Source organism: Vigna radiata, unplaced genomic scaffold (genome assembly GCF_000741045.1).
Source record: "Vigna radiata var. radiata cultivar VC1973A unplaced genomic scaffold, Vradiata_ver6 scaffold_381, whole genome shotgun sequence".
NCBI lineage: Eukaryota > Viridiplantae > Streptophyta > Magnoliopsida > Fabales > Fabaceae > Vigna > Vigna radiata.
The window spans coordinates 78589-99817 of record NW_014542418.1 but is presented as its reverse complement, the minus strand read 5'-3'; the positions used below and the strand labels follow the sequence as shown (position 1 = coordinate 99817).

The 21229-nt window shown below is 33.4% G+C and overlaps 3 protein-coding genes across 6 annotated transcripts; 2 read left to right on the top strand and 1 right to left on the bottom strand.

Annotated features, from left to right (window-relative positions):
* Window positions 1-1229: 1229 nt before the first annotated feature.
* Window positions 1230-5933, bottom strand: LOC106780082. Its single transcript, XM_014668326.2, has 9 exons — window positions 5488-5933; window positions 4541-4597; window positions 4326-4378; window positions 3181-3232; window positions 2926-2991; window positions 2782-2841; window positions 2417-2459; window positions 1687-1731; window positions 1230-1508 (listed from the first exon to the last, which is right to left on the bottom strand). The coding sequence occupies exons 1-9, from the start codon at window positions 5597-5599 to the stop codon at window positions 1445-1447; spliced, it is 552 nt and encodes a 183-aa protein (XP_014523812.1). The 5' UTR covers window positions 5600-5933; the 3' UTR covers window positions 1230-1444.
* Window positions 5934-12187: 6254 nt separating this feature from the next.
* Window positions 12188-14408, top strand: LOC106780079 (ATP synthase gamma chain, chloroplastic). The gene has a single exon (XM_014668323.2). The coding sequence runs from the start codon at window positions 12387-12389 to the stop codon at window positions 13434-13436; it is 1050 nt and encodes a 349-aa protein (XP_014523809.1). The 5' UTR covers window positions 12188-12386; the 3' UTR covers window positions 13437-14408.
* A 5029-nt stretch (window positions 14409-19437) lies between these two features.
* Window positions 19438-21229, top strand: LOC106780080. 4 transcript variants are annotated; one of them, XM_022776858.1, is made up of 4 exons: window positions 19438-19556; window positions 19891-19943; window positions 20058-20103; window positions 20339-21229. In XM_022776858.1, exon 4 carries the CDS (start codon window positions 20349-20351, stop codon window positions 20979-20981), a length of 633 nt encoding a protein of 210 aa, XP_022632579.1. In that variant the 5' UTR covers window positions 19438-19556; window positions 19891-19943; window positions 20058-20103; window positions 20339-20348; the 3' UTR covers window positions 20982-21229. The 4 variants fall into 4 exon arrangements, with proteins under 4 accessions (XP_022632579.1, XP_022632580.1, XP_022632581.1 ...); XM_022776859.1 differs by lacking the exon at window positions 19438-19556 and adding an exon at window positions 19697-19715; XM_022776860.1 differs by lacking the exon at window positions 19438-19556 and having other exon boundaries at window positions 19738-19943; window positions 20038-20103.

The following is a 21229-nucleotide window of genomic DNA, read 5'->3' as shown; positions in this document are numbered from 1 at the left end:
ATTCACAACGCCTCCAAAACGCCCTTTTCACAAATTATTTCTTAATTCAAATTAAGAAATGAAATTGTATATTTTAATTTCTTTTAAGGGATAATTACTAAATCAACACTACTACTAATAATAATAATAATAATAATTTATTTTAACCAAATTATGCCTTCCCACTTTTTCAGTAATGTATGTCTTTATATTTGCCTCTAATCCTCTCCTGCTAGTGGTTATAAAATTGTAATGTTTTAACTACTTAAATATGTATAACTATTATTTATTTGCAGGAGATAAAAGAAAAAAAAAATACAAACTTAAGAAAACAATGAAGAAAATAAAGAGGCATAAAAAATAGAAGCCTCGGAAAAGTGATAATAAAAACTCTATAGTTTTTTTTTTAATAACAGCATTAGTAAGATACCCGAAACCACATTAATCGAAAAATCAACATGAATAAAAACGTCCAACTAAATAAAATGAAAGAGGAACTGTTTCAATACATATAACCTTTTTTTTAATAATTTTGAAAACTAATTATTGTAAAAATTGAGCTAAAAATGTTTTAGTTTTTTTTTTTTTCAGGATTAGACTCATTCCTTGAATATATTTATACAAGTAATTCATTAAAACATCCTTTTTATGGTGAGAAGAGGTATAAGGTTCTTATGTCAAGAAGAACTTTTATATTAGGTATAAGAAATCATTATAACATAGGAACTTGTGGTTGATTTTCATCCGTAGTGTTTATCATCAAGAACATAAATTTTCCTTGATAGAAAAACAAATATGAATTTATTGAATCCAATAATTAGAGTGAATCACCATACATATGAAGTATTGTTTATTTTGGAGACTAAAGTTCCATCATAGTTTTATCCTTAAACGACATCTCAAAAGATAGTAAGAGGAAGGAATATTTAAATTGTTCTTGATCTTGACTTTTAAGCGATGTGGAACTATTGGATGTACTAAAAACATAAATCCCCACTCAAGGTCTAAAGGAAATGACTAATCATTCTCACCGGAGGATTTAAGGGATCGAATGTTCCACTATTGCTGTCATTATTCTAATCTCAAATCCGTGAAATGATATCATTAAGGTCTTTCACTATACATCTGAAGTATCCTCTTTGGAGACTGGAATTCTGTCACGATTTTAGCTTTAAAAGATGTCTTGAAGGGTGGAAAAAATATTTAAATTGCACTTGACTTCGATTCCTAAACAATGAGATTATTGGGTATGGTATAAACAAGAAACATAGTCATTTCAAATGCATAAATAATCAGGTTGTCTTATTGATTATATTCTTTAGACAAAGGTTTATCAATGAATCAAAATTTCCAGAAACTTGAGAACACAAGACTTGTATCAAAATTCTTGGGGAAGAAATATCATTCATGGCTTTCAAAATAATGTGTGGGTCATCTAAGTTCAGAAAGACCTTCTAATGAAAGCTCAAGTTGGAGGTTGCCACGTTCCTGGTCTAAAGGATGCACCAGATCCAGTTGCCTCTGCAGACCTGGAAAGAATTTTTATTTTAACAGATAAATATCAGGGTTAAATCTAGGGAAATGATATTTCTGATAAAACCATTAAACAATTTTGGAACAATTGTTTCATTAACTAAAATTAAGATTAGTGGAGGCTTTGATCAATCATGATGTTTATTGACTGAGAATGTACACATTTAGACTTACTGGTACTCGTCTTTTGTTTTCTCAGCTAAACTCTCTTGAGGATTCCTGCAGAAAGATCACATGATTACTGAACAATTATGCTTAAACTAGTGTTTTATCCAAAAAAATTGATTTCACAGCAACTAGAAGACACTATCAACAAGATCCCGTGGTTAAAGAACATTTAAAGCATGAGAAGATAACATATATGAACGTCAAAACCATGCCACTGAAGATCAAAATCATTCAGTCATAGAATGTCATTTCCAGAGAACACAGTCAAAAATGAATTTATTTATTTATTTATTTATTTATTTATTTATTTTTTTTGTGTATCCTTAAGAGTTCTTTCATACATAGTCACCGGATCTACTCTCTAATTAAATTTTCTTATAAAGGGTATGGTTGGGAGTTTGTTAATCATGGTGGATAATGGCCTTGAGAATTTCGGTTTTACAAAGTCCAATAGCAATACATCATATATCCGAGACTTTACCAAGTGGCTAGTGAGATAAGGGTACCAAAATGATGGAACAGAAACAAAGAGAAGACAGCCAAACAACTTTCTGGCAATATTTTAATGATAAGCATAAAAAGATGGAAACCAAATTACTAACAAATTTTGCTAACTGAATCAGATATAATAAAAGAATGAAATTTTTATGCTGGAAAAGAACTGCAATTCACAGCAAAGGCCATGCATTTTACACAATAAATTTAGGTAAAAAAAACTCAGTTTCAGAAGACTCACCTTAAGCCACCCGTAGTGCTAGGTGATTCTTCAACGTCATTACCTAGAGTGAAGAAAATATGTCAAAAACTATATTCAAAGGATAGGGATGTATAACAAGAATTCCCTCTTTCTGGAAGACATTGTCTTTTTCTTTCATAAGGACTGGGACAGAAATCTCTGAATGCTGTTTATGAAGAAGCTAAAGTAAACAACATAATCATTTGCATGGACTAACAAGAATTATATTTGGTTTATTTTGCTTTGAGAGATAGGGGAAGATTTTAAGATCAATCTGCTTATATGATTCAATTCAGTTTATCTTAATAAGTTTTCTTTCAAAAAGAACTCAATATTTATGTCAAAGAAAACGATAGTGAGATGACCTTCTGAAGGAACTGGAAATTGTTGAATAAAACTTTTCAAATCTGGACCACTGGCTTTACCTGCATAGAAATTGTAAATTAATCAATAACTTCCAATAAATAAAGAAGAATACTGCTATATCAATAAAATTTTTAGCATCTGACCAGTGCTGATACGTTTGCCTTTACTTCCTTCTTTGGCTATCCTTTCTTGCTCCTCTTTCTTGAGAACTTTGTGAAAAGAAAAAGAGTTTGTGTTAAGGTATTTGGACAGAACTAAACGTGGCCAAGAATGTTCTTTCATTATATTTAGAACTATTACATGAAATGCTAAGGACGGAGAGGAATATAACTAAATCAGAGTAAGGTAACCAATTCACACAATTAGTTTGATAAGGTTGAAGTATAATTGGTACATACGAGCAACATTCTGTCTAACACGTTCACGTCTTGCTTCCAATTCCATCATTTCCTGAAGGTGAAAGTATTGTCAAGTAAAATAGTACAATAACATACTTTTCAAAGTACCTATTTACAAAACAAAATCACTTCCCAGGAAGACATCCATAAAACATTACAACTTACAGGGTTAGCTTAATAGTTTGTCATCTCATTGCAAATAAGTTTTGCATATAAGTATTGGTGCAAAAGTAATAAACTGAGTAACTAAATTAACACAGATCACTACATAGCTCGATCTAATTCCCCAAACTAACAAAATGAAAGAGAAACCAAAATCGAGAAAAGTGGGAAAAATATGAGAGAAAGCTAAGACAGTTCTGCAGAAGAACGGCAAGGGACAATACAACTAATACAGAATGCTTCAAGAGCATGTCCTATCTGATTAGCTTACCCTTGTGACCTTGCCCTATTAAGGAAGCGTAAAACACTAAACTTCAGGTGTTGTATTGATCTGAATTTTGGGCAGCCAAAAGCCCAGGAGAGAATAAAATCAATGTTGCATTGGATGAGAAGACATATTAGACAAAATAGGATTAGGAAAGAATCCATTATTACACTGGGGAGAAAACTAGGATAACACCTACTACAGAAAAAAAAAAAGAAAAAATAGTACAATCTCACTTTTGGTGATTTGGGCATGCGTGGGAAAAACCTATAGAAGCCCAAGTAATGAGAATTTAGCTGGGGGTAACTCCTTGATAGTGGGAAAGGGAGACTGGAAACAAATTTATAGGTTAAAATCATTGAGAAGGATTTAAAGGTCAATGATCCATATGTAGACAAGATTGACAATAGAACATTACGTCGTCTTTTGATTCATGTAACTAGCCCTGCCTAGGAGAAAAGGCTTTGTGGTCGTTGTTGTTGAAAGAAAATCAGAGTTTTGATAGTAGATAGATAGAAAGAGTTAACAAAAATCAATGTTTATTCATTGCAAATCAATCCTTGAAGATAAGGAAAACTTTAAAGGGAAACTGTTATAAGCAACATCATGTCATCTAGCCTAGCCATGACAGAAAAAGTATGAATAAACATCAATAGATTTGTGTTTGGATAACTTTATGGTACTAGAAAAAGGATATTCATAGTGTATGGCAATTTACCTCTGGAGTTGGAGCCTTTTTACGCTGCCCATTCAGCCAACATATCCATTCAACTGAAACCATGCAACAGTAATCATCTTTAAGCATGGGAAATATGACAAAACAAAGTCTTCAAATATTCAACATATAAAACAATTGGATCCATCCCGGAATCAAAATGTCATAATAAATGTAATAATTCAGCAGTTAAATGTTGACCAATGTAAAATATATACCTGGAATAGAGGTCGGATCCTCCTCTCCCTTAAATATGACCCATCTTTTCTCTTTCACTAGTAAACCAAAACAAAATAGCAAAATCAGACAGATTCACTATAAAATGAACTACAACGCAGAACACAAAAAAAAAATACGAACCAGAGTTTTGAAATTAAAAAAATTCACACTTACACACCAAAGTGATATTTGAATTCTAAAATGATTCAATCCAGCAGAAGAAAATAGTGCCAAAATTTTTAAATGCCAATAAATAAATTTTATTTATTTAATTATTTTACTTTGTAAAACAAGATCAATCTCAACCTTGTTAAAAGTTGCACCAACTCCTAAGACTTCAAACAAGAACCAATAACCTCAAAAAACTTGTGACAGTGGCGAAGTTACTTCACACCTCCAATCTCAAAGCCTAATATTTAACCTTTATCTGTTGGATATATCCAGAGGCATTTTCCTTTGGAAATAATCCTGCTAACCCCTCTACAAGGAATTTTTTTTTTCACAGAATGCAAACCAAGGACCTGCTACTTGAAAGTATTCCTTTCCTTATTCTTGGGGGTTTGTATCAATTCAACCCCTCCCCCAAGGGTTTTTCTTCACAGAATTCAAACCACTGACATCCTAATTGAGTGTATTCTTTTAAACATTCTTATCCTGCGGACTAATTTTGTCAGCACTACACCAACTCACATGGTAACACTAACTTTGTTTGGTTCATAACCATATCAACAGAAAAAAGAAAGCAAAGCAAATTAAGAATATCACAATATCGGGTAGATCAAGTAAGTGAAGTATTGACAGTGAGGTGATCATTGCAATGCAAAAACACCCCATTCTCTATATTACACGAAGAGTTCATACAAGACAAACCACAAACGTACAAACCCAGAATCAAAAAACACAATAAAAAAAACACCCATTAAACACACACACACAAAGCACTTACCGACGCCATCAACCTCTTCATTTCTAGTGAAATATGTGTTCCCTGTTTTGTCAACTCCCACTTTAGTTCGATTGCCGAACAATCCCGAGATCTTCCCAAGCAGTCTTCGCATATTTTTTTTTTTTTTTTTACTTTTGCAATTTTACCTTTTTTGAATAGATTTCAATTGTATTGCAGTGAGAGCATCGTCGTTGGAACAATCGGACGTTGGAAATTGGAACTACAGAAACTTGGAATATGAAATTTGTTTCTATTCAGCGTTGGTTCTCAGCGGGAGTGTGTCTGAGCGCAACATCAAACGGTGGAAAATGAGAATAGATATAATAATTTACCAAACGCGACCTTAGAGAATGATCTATCCAAGATAAAGGAGAAAAAAATCAATAATTTGTATCTTGTAAATTGTAAACCCTAGCCTAAGGCAGCAAAAATAAATTGGGATATCAAGACCATGCTAAAAGATATATCCATATAATGTCATTTATTTTACATAAATTTGTCCATAAAGTTTAACCCTTCGAAAATTAGTTTTAGATAAATATATTACAGAAATGTAGAATGATTCCTAAAATGAAATGGAGGAGGAAGCAAGATTGGTCGTATATCTCACTATTATAAGGGAAAAAAAGTTTGTTTGAAGGCACTCAAAGCAAGTTGTTTTCTACTTTAAAAGAAAAAAAAACATAAATATATTTTTGAATAAGATAAAATGTAATATTTTACGTTGTATTTGGGTTTTAATTTTTGTTAACTCTAATATCTAGCTAAATGATTTGCACATCATAATCCAACTTATTAAGTTTGGAATTCGTCTCGTTGGGGAGGTAAGTTTATTTAGGTTATACAATTTGTTTTGGTGTTCTTTGTGAGAATAAAGAGATGAATTGGGAATATAGGGTTTTGGTCGCAAACATGTGGATCTTGTTACCAACAAAATTGTATGGTTGTGAGGAAAGATTGTTGCTTTTGAAGGCAACTACTTTGAAGAATAAAAGAAGACTATTTTTGAGATGTAGAAATTGGATAGTAAGTTACTAAATGCTTTAGTTATTGTGATGAAGTTTTTATTAATGTGGACGTAATTTTTATTGCAGACTAATTCAAATTGTAATTACTTTGAATGGATTGATGAAGAAGATTTTGAAATTGAAAAAAGCTTACAAAGAAAATGTGAAGAAGTTGAAGTCTCTTTTGGGAAAGGAAAAGGTTCTATTGGATCTAAGGAAGAAGAACAAGAAGCCGAAGAAAAAATTAGAGCAACAAAAAAAAGTTCGGAAAATGATGTTGTTATTGTTTGTTTTTGTCATAGGCATTGACAATTATATTTTGTTTAATGTTTTTGTTAAAGATCAATTGTAATTAGTATTGTAAATTTGTGTTGTTGTAGTATTGTGAAGTGTTTAATTTAATAAAATTTTGGTACTTCAGTTTGAGTCCAAATTATGGTTTATCCTATTATTGTTGTCATTCTAAAATGTTGTTATTTGACTTTGACAAAAGACAATGAATTTTGTCCATTAACAACGAAAATTGGGAAAATGATTAGAACGTTAAATAATATGGTTGATTTAAACAAGAATGACAATCCAAACTACACAATAACATGGCTGATTTAGACTATACCAAGGCATGAAATATGTAAATAACATAAACTTTTCTTGATAAAAATACCCTTGGAAATGTATCTGTCATGAACAAAAAAATAAAGGTAAGGATGAACAAATTAAAAGTGGTCCCTTAGCATTAAACAAGAGAAGTGATTGAGGTAACTCGTTCAAGTGGTCCCTTACCACTTTACTCAGCATTACATGTGCTAGTACATGACAAAAAATTATTGTACCCACTACTAACATGTTCCTTAAGTGGGTCACGATCAGTACCAAAATACATTAAAAATATCAATTGCCTACACTAAAACTTCAATTGCTACTAGCTTGGGACCCTAAAACTTGTGCAGCCAGTACTTTTGAGGACGTTCTTCTTTCCCCTTGGTCAGTTGGTGTAGATCCTCCTCCATGCCCAGTTGGCCTAGTGGATGTTATTCCAGCTTGTGATGTTGATGGAGCTCCTCCTCAAGTTGGAGTTCCCCTTGTTGATGTTCTTCCACCTTGTGATGTTGATGCAGATCCTCCTACAGTGGAACTTGGCCTTCTTGATGTTCTTCCAGCTTGTGTTGTAGTGGTAGATCCTCCTCCTCTCGAAGTTCCCCTTGTGTTTTGCCAATGGAGTAAGGTAATTAGAATTATCATAGTGTAAATAATTATCATAGTGTAAATTGTTAGCAAAATGATGAAGATGAAGTTTTGATGATGCCCAAATCATGTCAAAATATATCAAGATTCATGAAGATCATTTGAAGATTTATTTTTGTTATGGAAAGCTTTTGTAATAATTGTAGTTTACAATTAAAAGCGTTAAATGGATTAACATTAATATTAATCGATTAAAAGCGTTAAATGGCCAGTTACGAAGAATGGAAGAGTTTTTGCTTGAGTCTATAAATAGGCTCCCTTTATACATCAATGGAAACTCTTCCCTTGTGCAAAAACACTTAGAAATCTTTGAGAAGTGTGTGCTCTTGCTCAACTAAGGAAACTCTTGTCTGTGGTGCTGGTACATTGCTACTACGGTGACAGAGGAATAGCTGGTTCATCCTTGGTGCGTCTGAGGAGGTGTGTGGAAGAGGATCATCCTTCCTGAAGTATTTGGAGGAGGTGTTTCATCCTTCGTGAAGTATTCGGAGAAGGTGGTTCATCCTTCGTGAAATACTCGGAGGAGGTGTTTCATCCTTCGTGAAGTATTTGGAGGAGGTGTTTCATCCTTTGTGAAGACTCAAAGGAGGTGCAGGTTCATCTCTTGTGGTATCAAGAGAGGTGGTTTCTAAACTCTTACAAATTGTTTCTTTGTGATTGTAATTTGTAATTGTTTTGTGCTTAGTGAACTGTTTATCTCGGTTTGAGATAAGCGACTAGACGTAGGATTGGTAAGATCTGAACCAGTATAAAAATCATCTGTGCAAATTTCTCTCACTCTTACTCTTTTATTTATATTTATTATTTGCATAGTAAGATAATTTGAGAAGAAATTAAAAGGCACACATTAATATTAAAAACCCTCTTGGTTTGTTATTCCATGCTAACAATTCCCTTGCAGTCATTCTAACATAAATACTTATCATAGTGTAAATAACTGAAGTTGTAAATAAGTGAAGTTGTACCTTTCTGCTTTTGTTTCCCTTTCTACATGTTCGAACATTATGTCCAAATTGATTAAAGTTGCTACACTTCATAACAATATTTTTCTTTGACAACTTTGTATGACTGACATATTCATCAGGTTCCCTTCTTCTTAGCTTTTTAGGCTACCTAGGAGGCATTTTATAAATGGGTCGTAGTAGTGTAGCAGAATCAGACGTAGGCCACAATTGTTATCCATTGATTGGAATAATTTTAGGGCCATAACAAGTTTCATAAGCATGTTTCTTGTAATATGGATGAACGTAATCTTCAGGATTATCTAATTTATAATGAATGGCAGCCACAACATGCCTGCAAGGTATTCCTACCAAATCCCAAAAGTAACAACTACATGTATGGCTACTTAGGTCAACTACAAACTTATCCATTGTAAAATTGTGAGTGACTTCAAATTTTGCAGCCCCTGCCCAAATAGGAATCCAATTTCCACTCTTTTCAACTTCCCTATCAAGCCTTGTTCTCGGTTTAGCCATAACATCTCTTGGATATGTCTTTACTTTTTCTTTAAGTGTTGAAAACCTACTCATAATGTATGACCTAATTCATTCCATCATAGTAATGATAGGTCTGTCTCTTGCCAGTAAAATTGTACTATTAAATGACTGAGACAAATTATTTATCAACACATCACATATAAGATAAGTACCGAATGCATGTTTATACCAACATTTAGTTGGAATTGCAAGTAACCAATTATAAGCATCAATATTAACATTCTTCAACTCATCTATTTTTTTTTTCACTCCTCAACCAAATTTCTTCTTATAATTGTTGTACAAATGCCTTAAGCACAACTTTTGTTCCACTTCATTCAAAATCTCCTCAAAAACTGTCATTAATCCCTGCAAAAACAATAACATTATGGTTTTACTAAATTATGAAAATTATACCAAATTAAATTAGATAATAAAAAAAAGAAATTACCTTTTGTTGTTCCGAAATAAATACCCAACATTGACAATCTATGTCCCCAATATCGACCAGCAGTAGTGTCAAAATCCTTTTTTAGGTGTCTTTGCATTCATTTACAACCACAACAAAAGCTAGTGGGAAATATTAGTCATTAGGGTCTTTGGGCACTGCCACTAATAACTAACCACCATAAGTTGTCTTTAGATGACAACCATCTATCCTAATGAAGGGCAAAGACCTACCTAAGAAACCTTGTTTACAACCCTCTAAACACATATAAAATGACCCAAACCTGGGTGCCAAAGTCGATTAGGGTTGGTTGACTTTAATCTTGAAGGTTTCAGCCTTAACTATTAACAATTCACCCACATAATCATATAGACGAGCATATTGTCGTTCTCCATCACCCACTAAAGAATCCATTACAATTTGCTTTACTTTTCCAGCTTTCCAAAGAGTTATTCCAACACTGAATGACTTATTACAGTCATCAATGATTTGGTTTACCGTCATGTTATCCACATAAACCTACTTGTCTACTAATACTTGTGCAATCCATTGTACACTTGCACTTTTGTTTCCAAAAACCCTTCCACATCTGTGACGCCCAACCAGAGTTTTCACCCGAAATGTTTCCCTGCCTCCTACCTTGCTAGCCAAAATAACAAAACCACATTTGTTTTTACACCGTGCCCCAACTCTCTTCAGATCATTCTTCACAAACTTAACTTTTTTCCATTTAAAACGCTATGCTCCATTATCGCATTTTTAAACTCTTTTCATGAACAGAACTTCATCCCTAATTTGAATTTGAAGGTCTTGTTCATATCATCCGCTCTATACTTTGGAAACTTCACCATTTTCAACCTCACACCATCATCACTATTTACATCTAAAGACAATTCATCAGTATTGTATTATTCATTTATGTCATGTTGTCCAACTTGTTCATTAATCATAAATGACCCTTCAATAACATTGCTTCTTTTCCTCACATTTTTGTTCTTTTTTTTCATTCTACTTCACCTATCCAATTCATGATTAATATTTCTACGATCTTGCTCCATCCTCTCATTCTCAATACAAAACCCGTCATCATCATTTGCTATTCTTTCTTCTTCACTGTCATCCAGATTTTCAGCTGAAGCTTCAACTTCCCCCTCAACCACATTCCCCTCTTCTTGTTCCTCATGAACATAAGGTTGTTCCTCACCACCATAAGCCTTTTCCTCAGCCATTTCGAAGTGTTGTACATCAACATTAACCTTTTCTTGTTCCTCACCAGCATAAGCCTCTTCATCAGCCATTTCCACCTCTTCTACATCCACATTAACCTCTTCTTGTTCCTTACCAGCATAAGCCTCTTCTTCAGTCATTTTGACCTCTTATACATCCACATTAACATCTTCATGTTCCTCACCACCATATGGCTCTTCCTCATCCATTTCGACCTCTTCTATATCCACATTAACCTCTTCTTGTTTCTCAACACCATAAGGTTCTTTGTCAACCATTTGGACCTCTTCCTCATGCTCATTAACATGTTGGTCACCTACATCCACCTCTTCCTCCATCTCCTGTATGTGTACTTCATCTGCCTCTTCACCAAAAGTAAGAAACCGAACTTGGACTGCCTCACTACGAAGATGTTGCACATAGATTTCAACCTCTTTGTTATTCTCATGTGCGTAGTTAGCCAAGTAAATTGCTTTCCTGTCATCACTCAGTATTCTAAGATTAGTCATCAGTCTTTGTTTGGACCTCTTCCACCATAGCTTGAACTCTGCAACATACTTGAATTCTTTAACAATTCCTACTACTTCAAAATACGACCACCGATCAAGATCAACTCATTTTATAACATGTATCTCTCCTCCAACATATTTTAGTCCGTTAATGAACTTTTCCATGTGATCCAAACACACGTCGAAAACCATTTCTACACATACATTATAACTTCAACATTTTACACCCAAAACCAACTCTAAACAAAAAAGTAAAACCAAAAAATTACCTTACTTGTTTGCATTTCTTTCACATCGAACGTTTCTTTCACATTACTGTAACGACCATCGCAGTCACACTAAGCACAGTTACCACATAAAAAAAAAAACCTTATTTTACTTTGACTAAAACTAATTTTTCTTAATTGATTGAAGATAACTAAATAATCCTAATTTTTCAACGAAATAAATCCCTATTCTAATTTCAAAAAAAAAATGTGACACACTTAACAGGTACACCGTAAGTCACCTAAAAAGAATTTAATACCATTACTTTTTTAAGACTTAAAATTTGAATTTTCTAAAAAAAAAATAAAAATAAATAAAACTTTGAAAAAGGAACAAAACTCACAATAATATAATATTTAATGGAGTAAAAATATATTTAACTTTTTTATAACACTATTGGTAAAACCTTTTGTGTAATATAAGTAAAACAATCATTAGAATTTCTCAAACAATTTCAAAACACACACTTCAAAGGATCTTCTATGCACTTTAAAAAAGTAATTTTTTTTATTTAAATAATGAACAAAAGTCTTTAATGGAATCCAGAAGCAACTATACGTCGGAGGAAGAAGGTGGCTCACCTCTCACTTTTCTCTATACTAAAACCTACTGAAACCAAATCTGAATCACAACAACATTGACATTCTTGAACTGAGACAACAAATGACGAAACAAAACCACCCAACAACACAACCACCTCTCTGAAACAAACAGAAAAATGCAATTTTCCTATTTCATGTTTTCCCTCTCAAAATCCAACTTCTCTCCTGTTCGCCCCACCCTCCCTCCGGTTCGCTGCGGCATCCGCGAGCTCCGCCAACGAATCCACACCGTCCAGACCACGCAAAAGATCACCGAAGCTATGAAGCTCGTCGCCGCCGCTAGGGTCCGCCGCGCTCAGGAGGCCGTCGTCAACGGCCGCCCCTTTGCCTCAAACCTCGCAGAAATGCTGAACGACATCACCCAGCGCCTAAAAAGCGACGATGTTTCCACCCCCCTCACTGATGTCAGGCCCGTTAAGACCGTCGCCCTCGTCGTTTTCACCGGCGACCGCGGTCTCTGCGGCGGTTTCAATAAATGGGTAATAAAAAAAGCCGTCACCCGAATCGAGGAGCTGAAGAAACTCAATCTGGAGTGCGTTGTTATAAGCGTCGGCAAAAAGGGTAACTCGTTTTTTACTCACAACTATGAAAGGAAACACCCTTTTGTTAAAGTCGACAGCTTTATCGAAATTGGAGGTTTTCCCACAGCAAAGGAGGCTCAGGTCATTGCTGATGATATTTTCTCATTGTTTGTTAGTGAGGAGGTGGATAGAGTCGAACTTGTGTACACTAGGTTTGTTTCACTGGTTAGGTTTGAACCTGTGGTTCAGACTTTGCTGCCTCTGGGGGAGGTTTATGATGTGAAAGACGATGTTTTTAGGTTGAGTTCTAAGGCGGGGAAGTTGGCTGTGGAAAGGGATGTTGTGAGGTTGAGGAAAGAGGGTGAGGTGTTTTCCCCTCTTATGGAGTTTGAGCAGGATCCTGTTCTCATTCTTGATGCCATGTTACCTCTTTATTTGAATAGTCAGATTTTGAGGGCGTTGCAGGAGTCTGTAGCTAGTGAGCTTGCTGCTAGGATGGGGGCCATGGCTTCTGCCACCGATAACGCTGTTGAATTGGGTAAAAGACTTTCGGTTGAATACAACCGGGAGCGGCAGGCGAAGATCACAGGGGAGTTGCTGGAGATTGTGGCTGGAGCCGAGGCTCTAACACCAATTGACTTATGAATGTCACTTGGTTTTGGTTTTCCTTTCATGGGGTATCATTTGTTGGAGATTGTGGCTGGAGCTGAGGTTTTCCTTTCATGTCACCTAGTTTTGGTTTCCCTTATCGCTTGGATCCTTTCTAGATGCATTTGGATCAGCCTCAATTTGAGTAGTTGAATTTGTCGTTGTATAACAATCATGGAGAAGAGAGAATTGGATATAGAAGAGATTTCAGATGGAGATATAAGTCTTTCAGGAGAGGCACCATGTGAGAAGCATGAGATATGGTCATTCTGAACTAGATTAAAAGCTTCCCTACAAGATTTCTATCTGTTTGAGATTTTGATCAGACATCACTCTTTCTCTCCTCAGTGATTGTTGAGTAATGACAAACTTAACAGCTTAGATCTCAGTTGGATGGAATCCAGTTGGAGAGGACCCAAACTCAAGTGCCATTGAGTATAGTTCCTAACTTTATGAAACTAAGTCTTAAAATTTGTAAAATGTTGGAAAGTGTTATTCACTTTAGTCCTTGTGCCAATGAAAATGGCAGAGAAAAAGGAGCAGCAGTGGGAATGACACTTGCAAGCTGCGACATCCGCGAAACTAGGCATTGAAATGAGTTTTCTAAAGTTAGGACTAAAGTGAATGATGCTTTCAATTTGCATGCGAAAGTGAGGGTTTGCACAGTATGGAGTTGAAGAGTTTCCAACTTCACTGATAGAGTCTTAAAGTTGATAGAGAAATCATGTGGAGAGCTTTGACCCGTGTTCAAAAAAAGTGCATTGCTTTCCTTTAACATATCATTGTAGTTGCTTGCTTATTGGTTTTGTAATTGAAGAGTTAAAACTTTAATTTAAAGAAAACGCACAGGATCAAATCAAAGAAATCTCAAACTTTGCTTGCTTCTGATTTGAAGAAAACTTGAATGATCATAGCATAACTCTGCCCCCTCAACTTTCTATATCTGTTGCCATGCATTATCAAAAGAAACTCATTATAAAGCTACTTTCCTGTTTGAATTATTGATGGAATTAAAGTACGTATATGAAATTGATTCATGCATCCGAATGCTGCTGATAGGAAAAGCCAAATATTTTCCATGAAGTAAAGTCTCCTAAGGCCTATAATTGATGAATATGAATATAGGGTACCTTGAGATGACAAGATCTTCACGCGTGCTTCAGTAATGTCTAAATGTCTAAATCAACTTATACTTGACCCACATTCCTTGGTTTTGGTTTGTAACCTGGAACTGTGGATAGCACTTCTACTACAATTTGACCTGAGGTACACCTTAGATTTGGAGAGGTTATAGGCCACGTGCTGTGAAAGTAATAGCACATGCAAGGCTGAAAGAAACATGTACTTCTTACCACAGTGAGTGAAATTTGTTTGAAGTTATAAATTTGTTGGAGGTATAACTTCATTATTAAGTTTCATTCATGTTCTTACAAAATCTAATGTAAGGATTTGGTTTGTTTATCTATCAATTCTTGGTAAATACTGATGAGAAAAGTAACTGTATATAATTTCAAGATTTTATTAAAAAATAAAAGCTACATATATTTCGGTACATTATGTATGATTGATTCATTATATAGAGATATGCAATACTGACATATAATTCCTTATGAACAGGTTAAGGTTTGGTATTTTATCTTTAAAAATAAATGGCCCTCTTTAGAAGATCATGATAAAAAGAATCCTATTTGAATGACAATGAATTTGGTGGGCCATAAGTTATACTCGTGTGAAGGAAACAGTAATGAATGAAAGTTGCAGTCTTTATTGAGTTACATATAATTTTACTCAATCAAAGTTCGTACTGTGCAGGTTTTTATGAAACCAAAGGTTGAAACTGTATTCTGACTGAACTTTGGAAGAACACAATGAAATGAGTTAAAAATGGTTTATAAAAAAGTTACATGTTATCAGAACACCATATTCAGTAACATTAGATATTCCTACATGGATTATTCCAAGGACCACAACAAGAAGCAAATTTTTACACTTCTTTAGTTAACTTTCTTGGATCTTCAATGAGGACAACTAAGACACACACTTCAGATTTCACAACCGATGAACATTCTTTAGCTGCATTAGAATAATGTTGACTTTTCTTTATGTTTCCTAGCCCACTCATAATAATTCATGCAACATTAATGGTTGGATAAAGAAAGGGTGAAAAACTATACTAACACTAGCTGGTTCACTGCACATGGATTATAATACAATATATATATATATATATATATATATATATATATATATATATATATATATATATATATATATATATATATATATATATATATGTGAATGTATCAGCCTCCGCCAAAATTGACTCGCCTTAAACAAATCTATCTTTCTCATCATACATTCAAAATGTCAAGTTTTGGCATGCTGTGGTAGTGGTTTCATCGGTAAAAACTATGGCCTATATTGTCATATGCATGACTCACAATTTTCTTAACATTTCATGATAATGACATTTTCTTTCTCATTTTTATTCTCCTTAGCAGCAAATTATGTTTCAGACTCCATCAAACGCTAAATGAAAATTTGATCATTGGATTAAAATAGTGTTGGACACTTCCATCAGCAAACAATTCACTAGTGTAAAAACGCTAAAACATCAGTTAGAGGATAGTTCGACGTATATTAATGGACGATGACATTACCGTAAATAAGTTGGTAAATAAACGTCGGTTTTTAAGACAAACAACATCTATGATACAGTAGACGTCTATTCTGTCCTAAACCGACGTCCAAATAGATGAGATAGACGAGAAGACAGTCTTATCTACCTCATTGACATTGGTTGTGATGGGGCTAACGTGTACCCCAATGACAGTTTATAGTTTTGGAAGTGTTTTTAAAGTTTCAGATCTGAAATATAGTTTTTCTTTTCTTTTTTAGTGAGAAAAAGCTCTTCTAGTATTGTATTCAAATAGATTATGAATGAAAATGATATGGGTATCTCTTGAAGAATATTTTACTTTAAAGAAGGAAATTGAAGGTTGAAATATCTGTATCTCAGAAAGAAAAAAAATGTTCAGTTCAAGTAGATAGGCTATAATTCAGAGGGTGGCTCCAGAAATCAGGCTGAAATGTCTGTGTCCCATTCCATTATGCACATTCTTTCAATAATGGTTAGCAACATTGCATTGCATTGTATTGTAGTCACAATGCCCTATGCATGATTTTCATTAACTTAACAGCAACTTGCACCAAAAAGTGAGAATAGAATAAACCCATAAGGGTCATGTTTTCTAATCTTGCTATAAAGTTCAATAAGATCACAAAAGAAAAAGTTTCCCACTTTCGTTTACACCAATACCAAACCAAATCAACCTTAACATGATTATTTTAAGAATGCTTTAAGATAAGATAATTAAGTGCCACAATAACACTGCTTGTTTGGTCCCATGTTATTCACTTTTACAGTCGCCACACTGTTCATTTTTGTTGAAATTATTAATTGCTTCTGACCTACCACTTTGTTTCGTAGTTCCGACTAATCTAGATCTAACATCGCATTTTACATAGAAATTTATTATCATTTAACTGTTAGTATTGCACTATAAATTCATGTAATATGGTTTTAGTTTAATGAAAGATCTCTGCAATTTCTAAAAATCTATTGGAATAATAGAAAATGTATGTAATCCTAAAAGACACGATTCTGTTTTTAAGCTTTTGAAAATTTTTTACTTTTTAGATTCTTTAGACATAATTATTCTCACTTTGAATCTTACGGACAAGGAATTTCGTAATTTTAAAGAAATTAAAATAATTTAGTTTCAACTATTTTACTTTTTAAATATTTTCTTTAAATTTATCGAGTTTTTATTTTTTATTTGAGTAAAATATATTTCAAGTATCATCAAACATATAAATGATTACACAGAATTAAAAAATTGTAAGTGAATGGTGTTTTGAATCGATCATGACTAGCATCCATCGAACAACAGTATCATTACATTGACATAAAAAACTTTAGTTAATAGTAACTAAAAATAATATCAGTTTACATTCATAGAAAAAATAACCTCAAGAATATTATCATAAAATAACTAGCATGAATCAATTAAAAAAGATTCTAATTTATATTTATCAAAAAAATCAATTAGAAAACTATATGATGGACATCGACCCCCAAAAAAAAATTATCAATGTTGATTAAAAAAACTCTAATTATATAAGTAAAAATGTACATTTGATTTATGTTGGTATAAAATAAATCTAATTGACACATGGTTAAAAGTAATACTTATTATTTTACACTATAATTAAATAAATTTAGTTAACACCAACAAATGAAAAAACCATGCTCAATATGCATGTCGGTGGATAAATAACAATAAATAAGAAAATAATTAAAGAAAAATAATTAATATCAATAGACTTTAGCATGAATGAATCCCCAATCAACATCAATTGGAATACCAATGTAAATAATGTTTGAAATTAGATTGCTGAATCTCAGCTTACCTTAACCAAACGATATTTCTACCAAAATCAAAATCAAAAGAAAATGGAAACATTTTGAAATACGAAAATATGAAAAATTTTAATTTCTTTTAAGTCAAAATGTATATTTTAAATTGTTTTCGATTTTTTCTAAAATTTTATTTTAATTTAGACAATTCTTTACCTAAATAACGTATTTTACCGAAAGATAAATAAATTCTTTATGATCACCGCAATCTCTTTTTTTTTTTTCTTTTTCCTCCAAGTTTTGTCACAGTATCATATACATTGAACAGTAATTGATGCATATGGGCCACGTTGTTCATCAGGAACTTTCCTGGAAGGATGCAGTTAGGTTTTAAACCTAAAATAATATTTTAACACAATTTTTTTTACACTATTTTTGATACTACACACGTGTCAATATGTGATTGGACGATTTCAAATTAAAAAGAAAAATTTTGATTTTCTCTTCTATTGTCTCAGTTTTTTTAATTTAAAATTGTCCAACTACGTACAGTGTCAAAAAAATAGTGTTAAAATATCATTTTCCGTTTTAAACATCCCATAGTATTTTAATAACTTTTTCTTAAGAATTTGTTGACGACTGTATCACTGTTGGAACAATAACAAATTATCACATAAAATAATTTTAAAATAATTATCAAAAAATTTATTAAAAATATATTTTTCTTTTAAAAAAACATACGAAAAGTCATTTTTATTTTAGATTCTCATATATTAACAATTTTCATATCAACTTTTTAACAATAAATTTGATTAGTTTATTAATCTGTTTAAATTAATTAGATAATTACAAACATGATAAAAAAAGTTATCAAAATAATTGTTAAAAAATCATTTACATTTTATTTTATATTTTATCTTTGTTTCTCAAAATAACTTTTTGAAACTTGAAAAAAAAAAGTTGAACTAAACTAAAAATGATTACATTGAAATGTAAACTCATGAAGACAGAAATCTTAGGACACATGTCCCTTAAACTTAGGATCCTCGTGTGTTTTTCCTTACAGATGAATCACAAAATTAAAATCTAAGACCACATGTTCGAGGATTCTAGGCCCCTTGGAACAACTGCCACACAAGTTGGTGACTTGGTGTTTTGTTTTTTATATTGTCAGATCCTTGTTTCTGCCACATCACAGAATTTTCCGTGTGTCAATTTTCTTTCTCTCTTTCTGTACTATCACAATAAGCTTGCTTTGGTTATTAATATCATAATTATTATTATTATTATTATTATAATAGAAGGTGGTATCTTCCTCCACTTGTTAGACCACATAAACAAATTGAACTGCAGAAAAAACCAAAACATGATTGTGTGCCTATTTATTTACATGCTTATTTGTTTGGTTGAAAAGTTTGACACTTTGTCTGCGTCTCTGACAGTAACCATTCTTTATCTATTAGCCGTCCATTCACAAGGCAATGGATGTACATTTCCTATCATTTCAATTTCCTCACTTTTACCATTCTTACTCCATCATATAGCTTCTACAAAATTTACCTCAATTCACAGTTTTCACCCTTTGTGCTGCATGAAAAGCCAATATGCTGCATACCATTTCATGGAAAGTGGGCTTGTGAAAGATATAAATGGAAAGAAAAAGGAAACCTGAGTCCTGGGATTGCCACAAGGAAAAGGTAAAAAGACACAAACTTTTTTTTATTGTTGTTATTGAGATGACTAAGAACAACTAAGCATCCACTACTATTGAGGACTATGTCACATGAAATTCAACATCTCTTGTTCCTTTCCTCTATTTTGCATTAAAGATTCCATGAGATGCAATTTCAGATAAAGTGAGTAAAAGGGTTTTACTGCTCCCCTTTATCTTTCATTGTCAAAAGTTAGTCCTCTCAGGTCTCAAGAGTTAAATACATGGATAGATTCATCATTTAGAGTATCCATAGGGGCAGAACCACAACTAATCTCTGTCTTATTCTTGCCCCTTGGGGTCTTGTTGCTGTTGTTCAGTTCTTGTGGGGTGACCTTCTGCTTACATAAAATCTATCACTCCTTCAATACAGGTAACAAAATGTTTACAATTTTTTTGTCAACCTCAAACTTCTGATTTCAGAATCAAAAGGGACTCATCTCTAATTTCAACTTGTATATATACATATATGTTTTCAATATTTCAGGGAAGAAGCAAAAAGTAAAGCCTGCTATCTAGATCTTCTGAGAAAGGTATACTATTGTTTACCTTAATGGAATATGATATCAAAACATGCTTTTAAGATATATGTATGAATGCTTCTATGAGTATCTCTCTCTCTCTCTCTCTCTCTCTCTCTCTCTCTCTCTCTTTCCTCAACTTTCAATTCCTCTTTTTTCTTTCTTTCAAACTTTATTAAGCAATCATGGAATTTGGAGGAAGCCAAAGTCTTATTTAATTCATATTGTTGTGATTTGGACCATGTAGGAAGTGATTGATGGAGGATAATAACTATAACAGGCAGAGGAGTGGAATATGGAGATGCTTGAGAGATGGAGACTTTGAAGAAGAGGAAGTTTGGGCTGTTTTCAAGGACAGACCTGATTACAACAATATTTCTGGTGTTCACAAGCCAAAGGAAAAAGGGTCGTCCTCTCCTCTTGCTGTTCCCAGGACTCTTCCAAGCGCTGCAAGGATGATTCCAAGGACTAGCAGTGGCAATAGCAGTGCCAGTTCCTCTCATGAAACCAAGGTTCTTCAGCAATCAGCACCTCTCAACATTCCTGACTGGTCACAGATTTATAGGAACAAGCCAAACAAGACCCCCAACAGTGTTTCAAAGTTTGGTGACTACGGTGATTTCTACCATTCTGTTGGTGGTGAAGGTGATGATGGTGATGGTGAGGGTATTGGAAATTATGGTGGAGGGTACAGTGATGATGAGGAAGAAGAAGATGATGAGTATGACACAAAACTCCCCCCACATGAGTTTATTGCAAGAAGGCTTGCAAGGAGTCAAATATCCTCTTTTTCAGTTTTTGAAGGTGTTGGAAGGACCCTCAAAGGTAGGGATCTCAGCAAAGTGAGGAATGCTGTTCTCACAAAAACTGGTTTCCTTGAATCATTGTGAACCAAATTTGTTATGTATAGAGGGGTAGCCAGTGCTTGGTTAGTTATTCAGATTGTGTGCATGTTGTCTATGGAAGATTCATTCAGGCTTTTACCATGATTCAACTTGGTTCTGGTGGCCATTCAAACTGGCTTATGTCTAATTTATGGTGTCTCTGGTATAAAGCCATTAATCATTTACAAGAACACAAGTGTTCTTAAGACCAATGTCATTTACATTACCAAGTTATTCACTAAATCTTATATTCA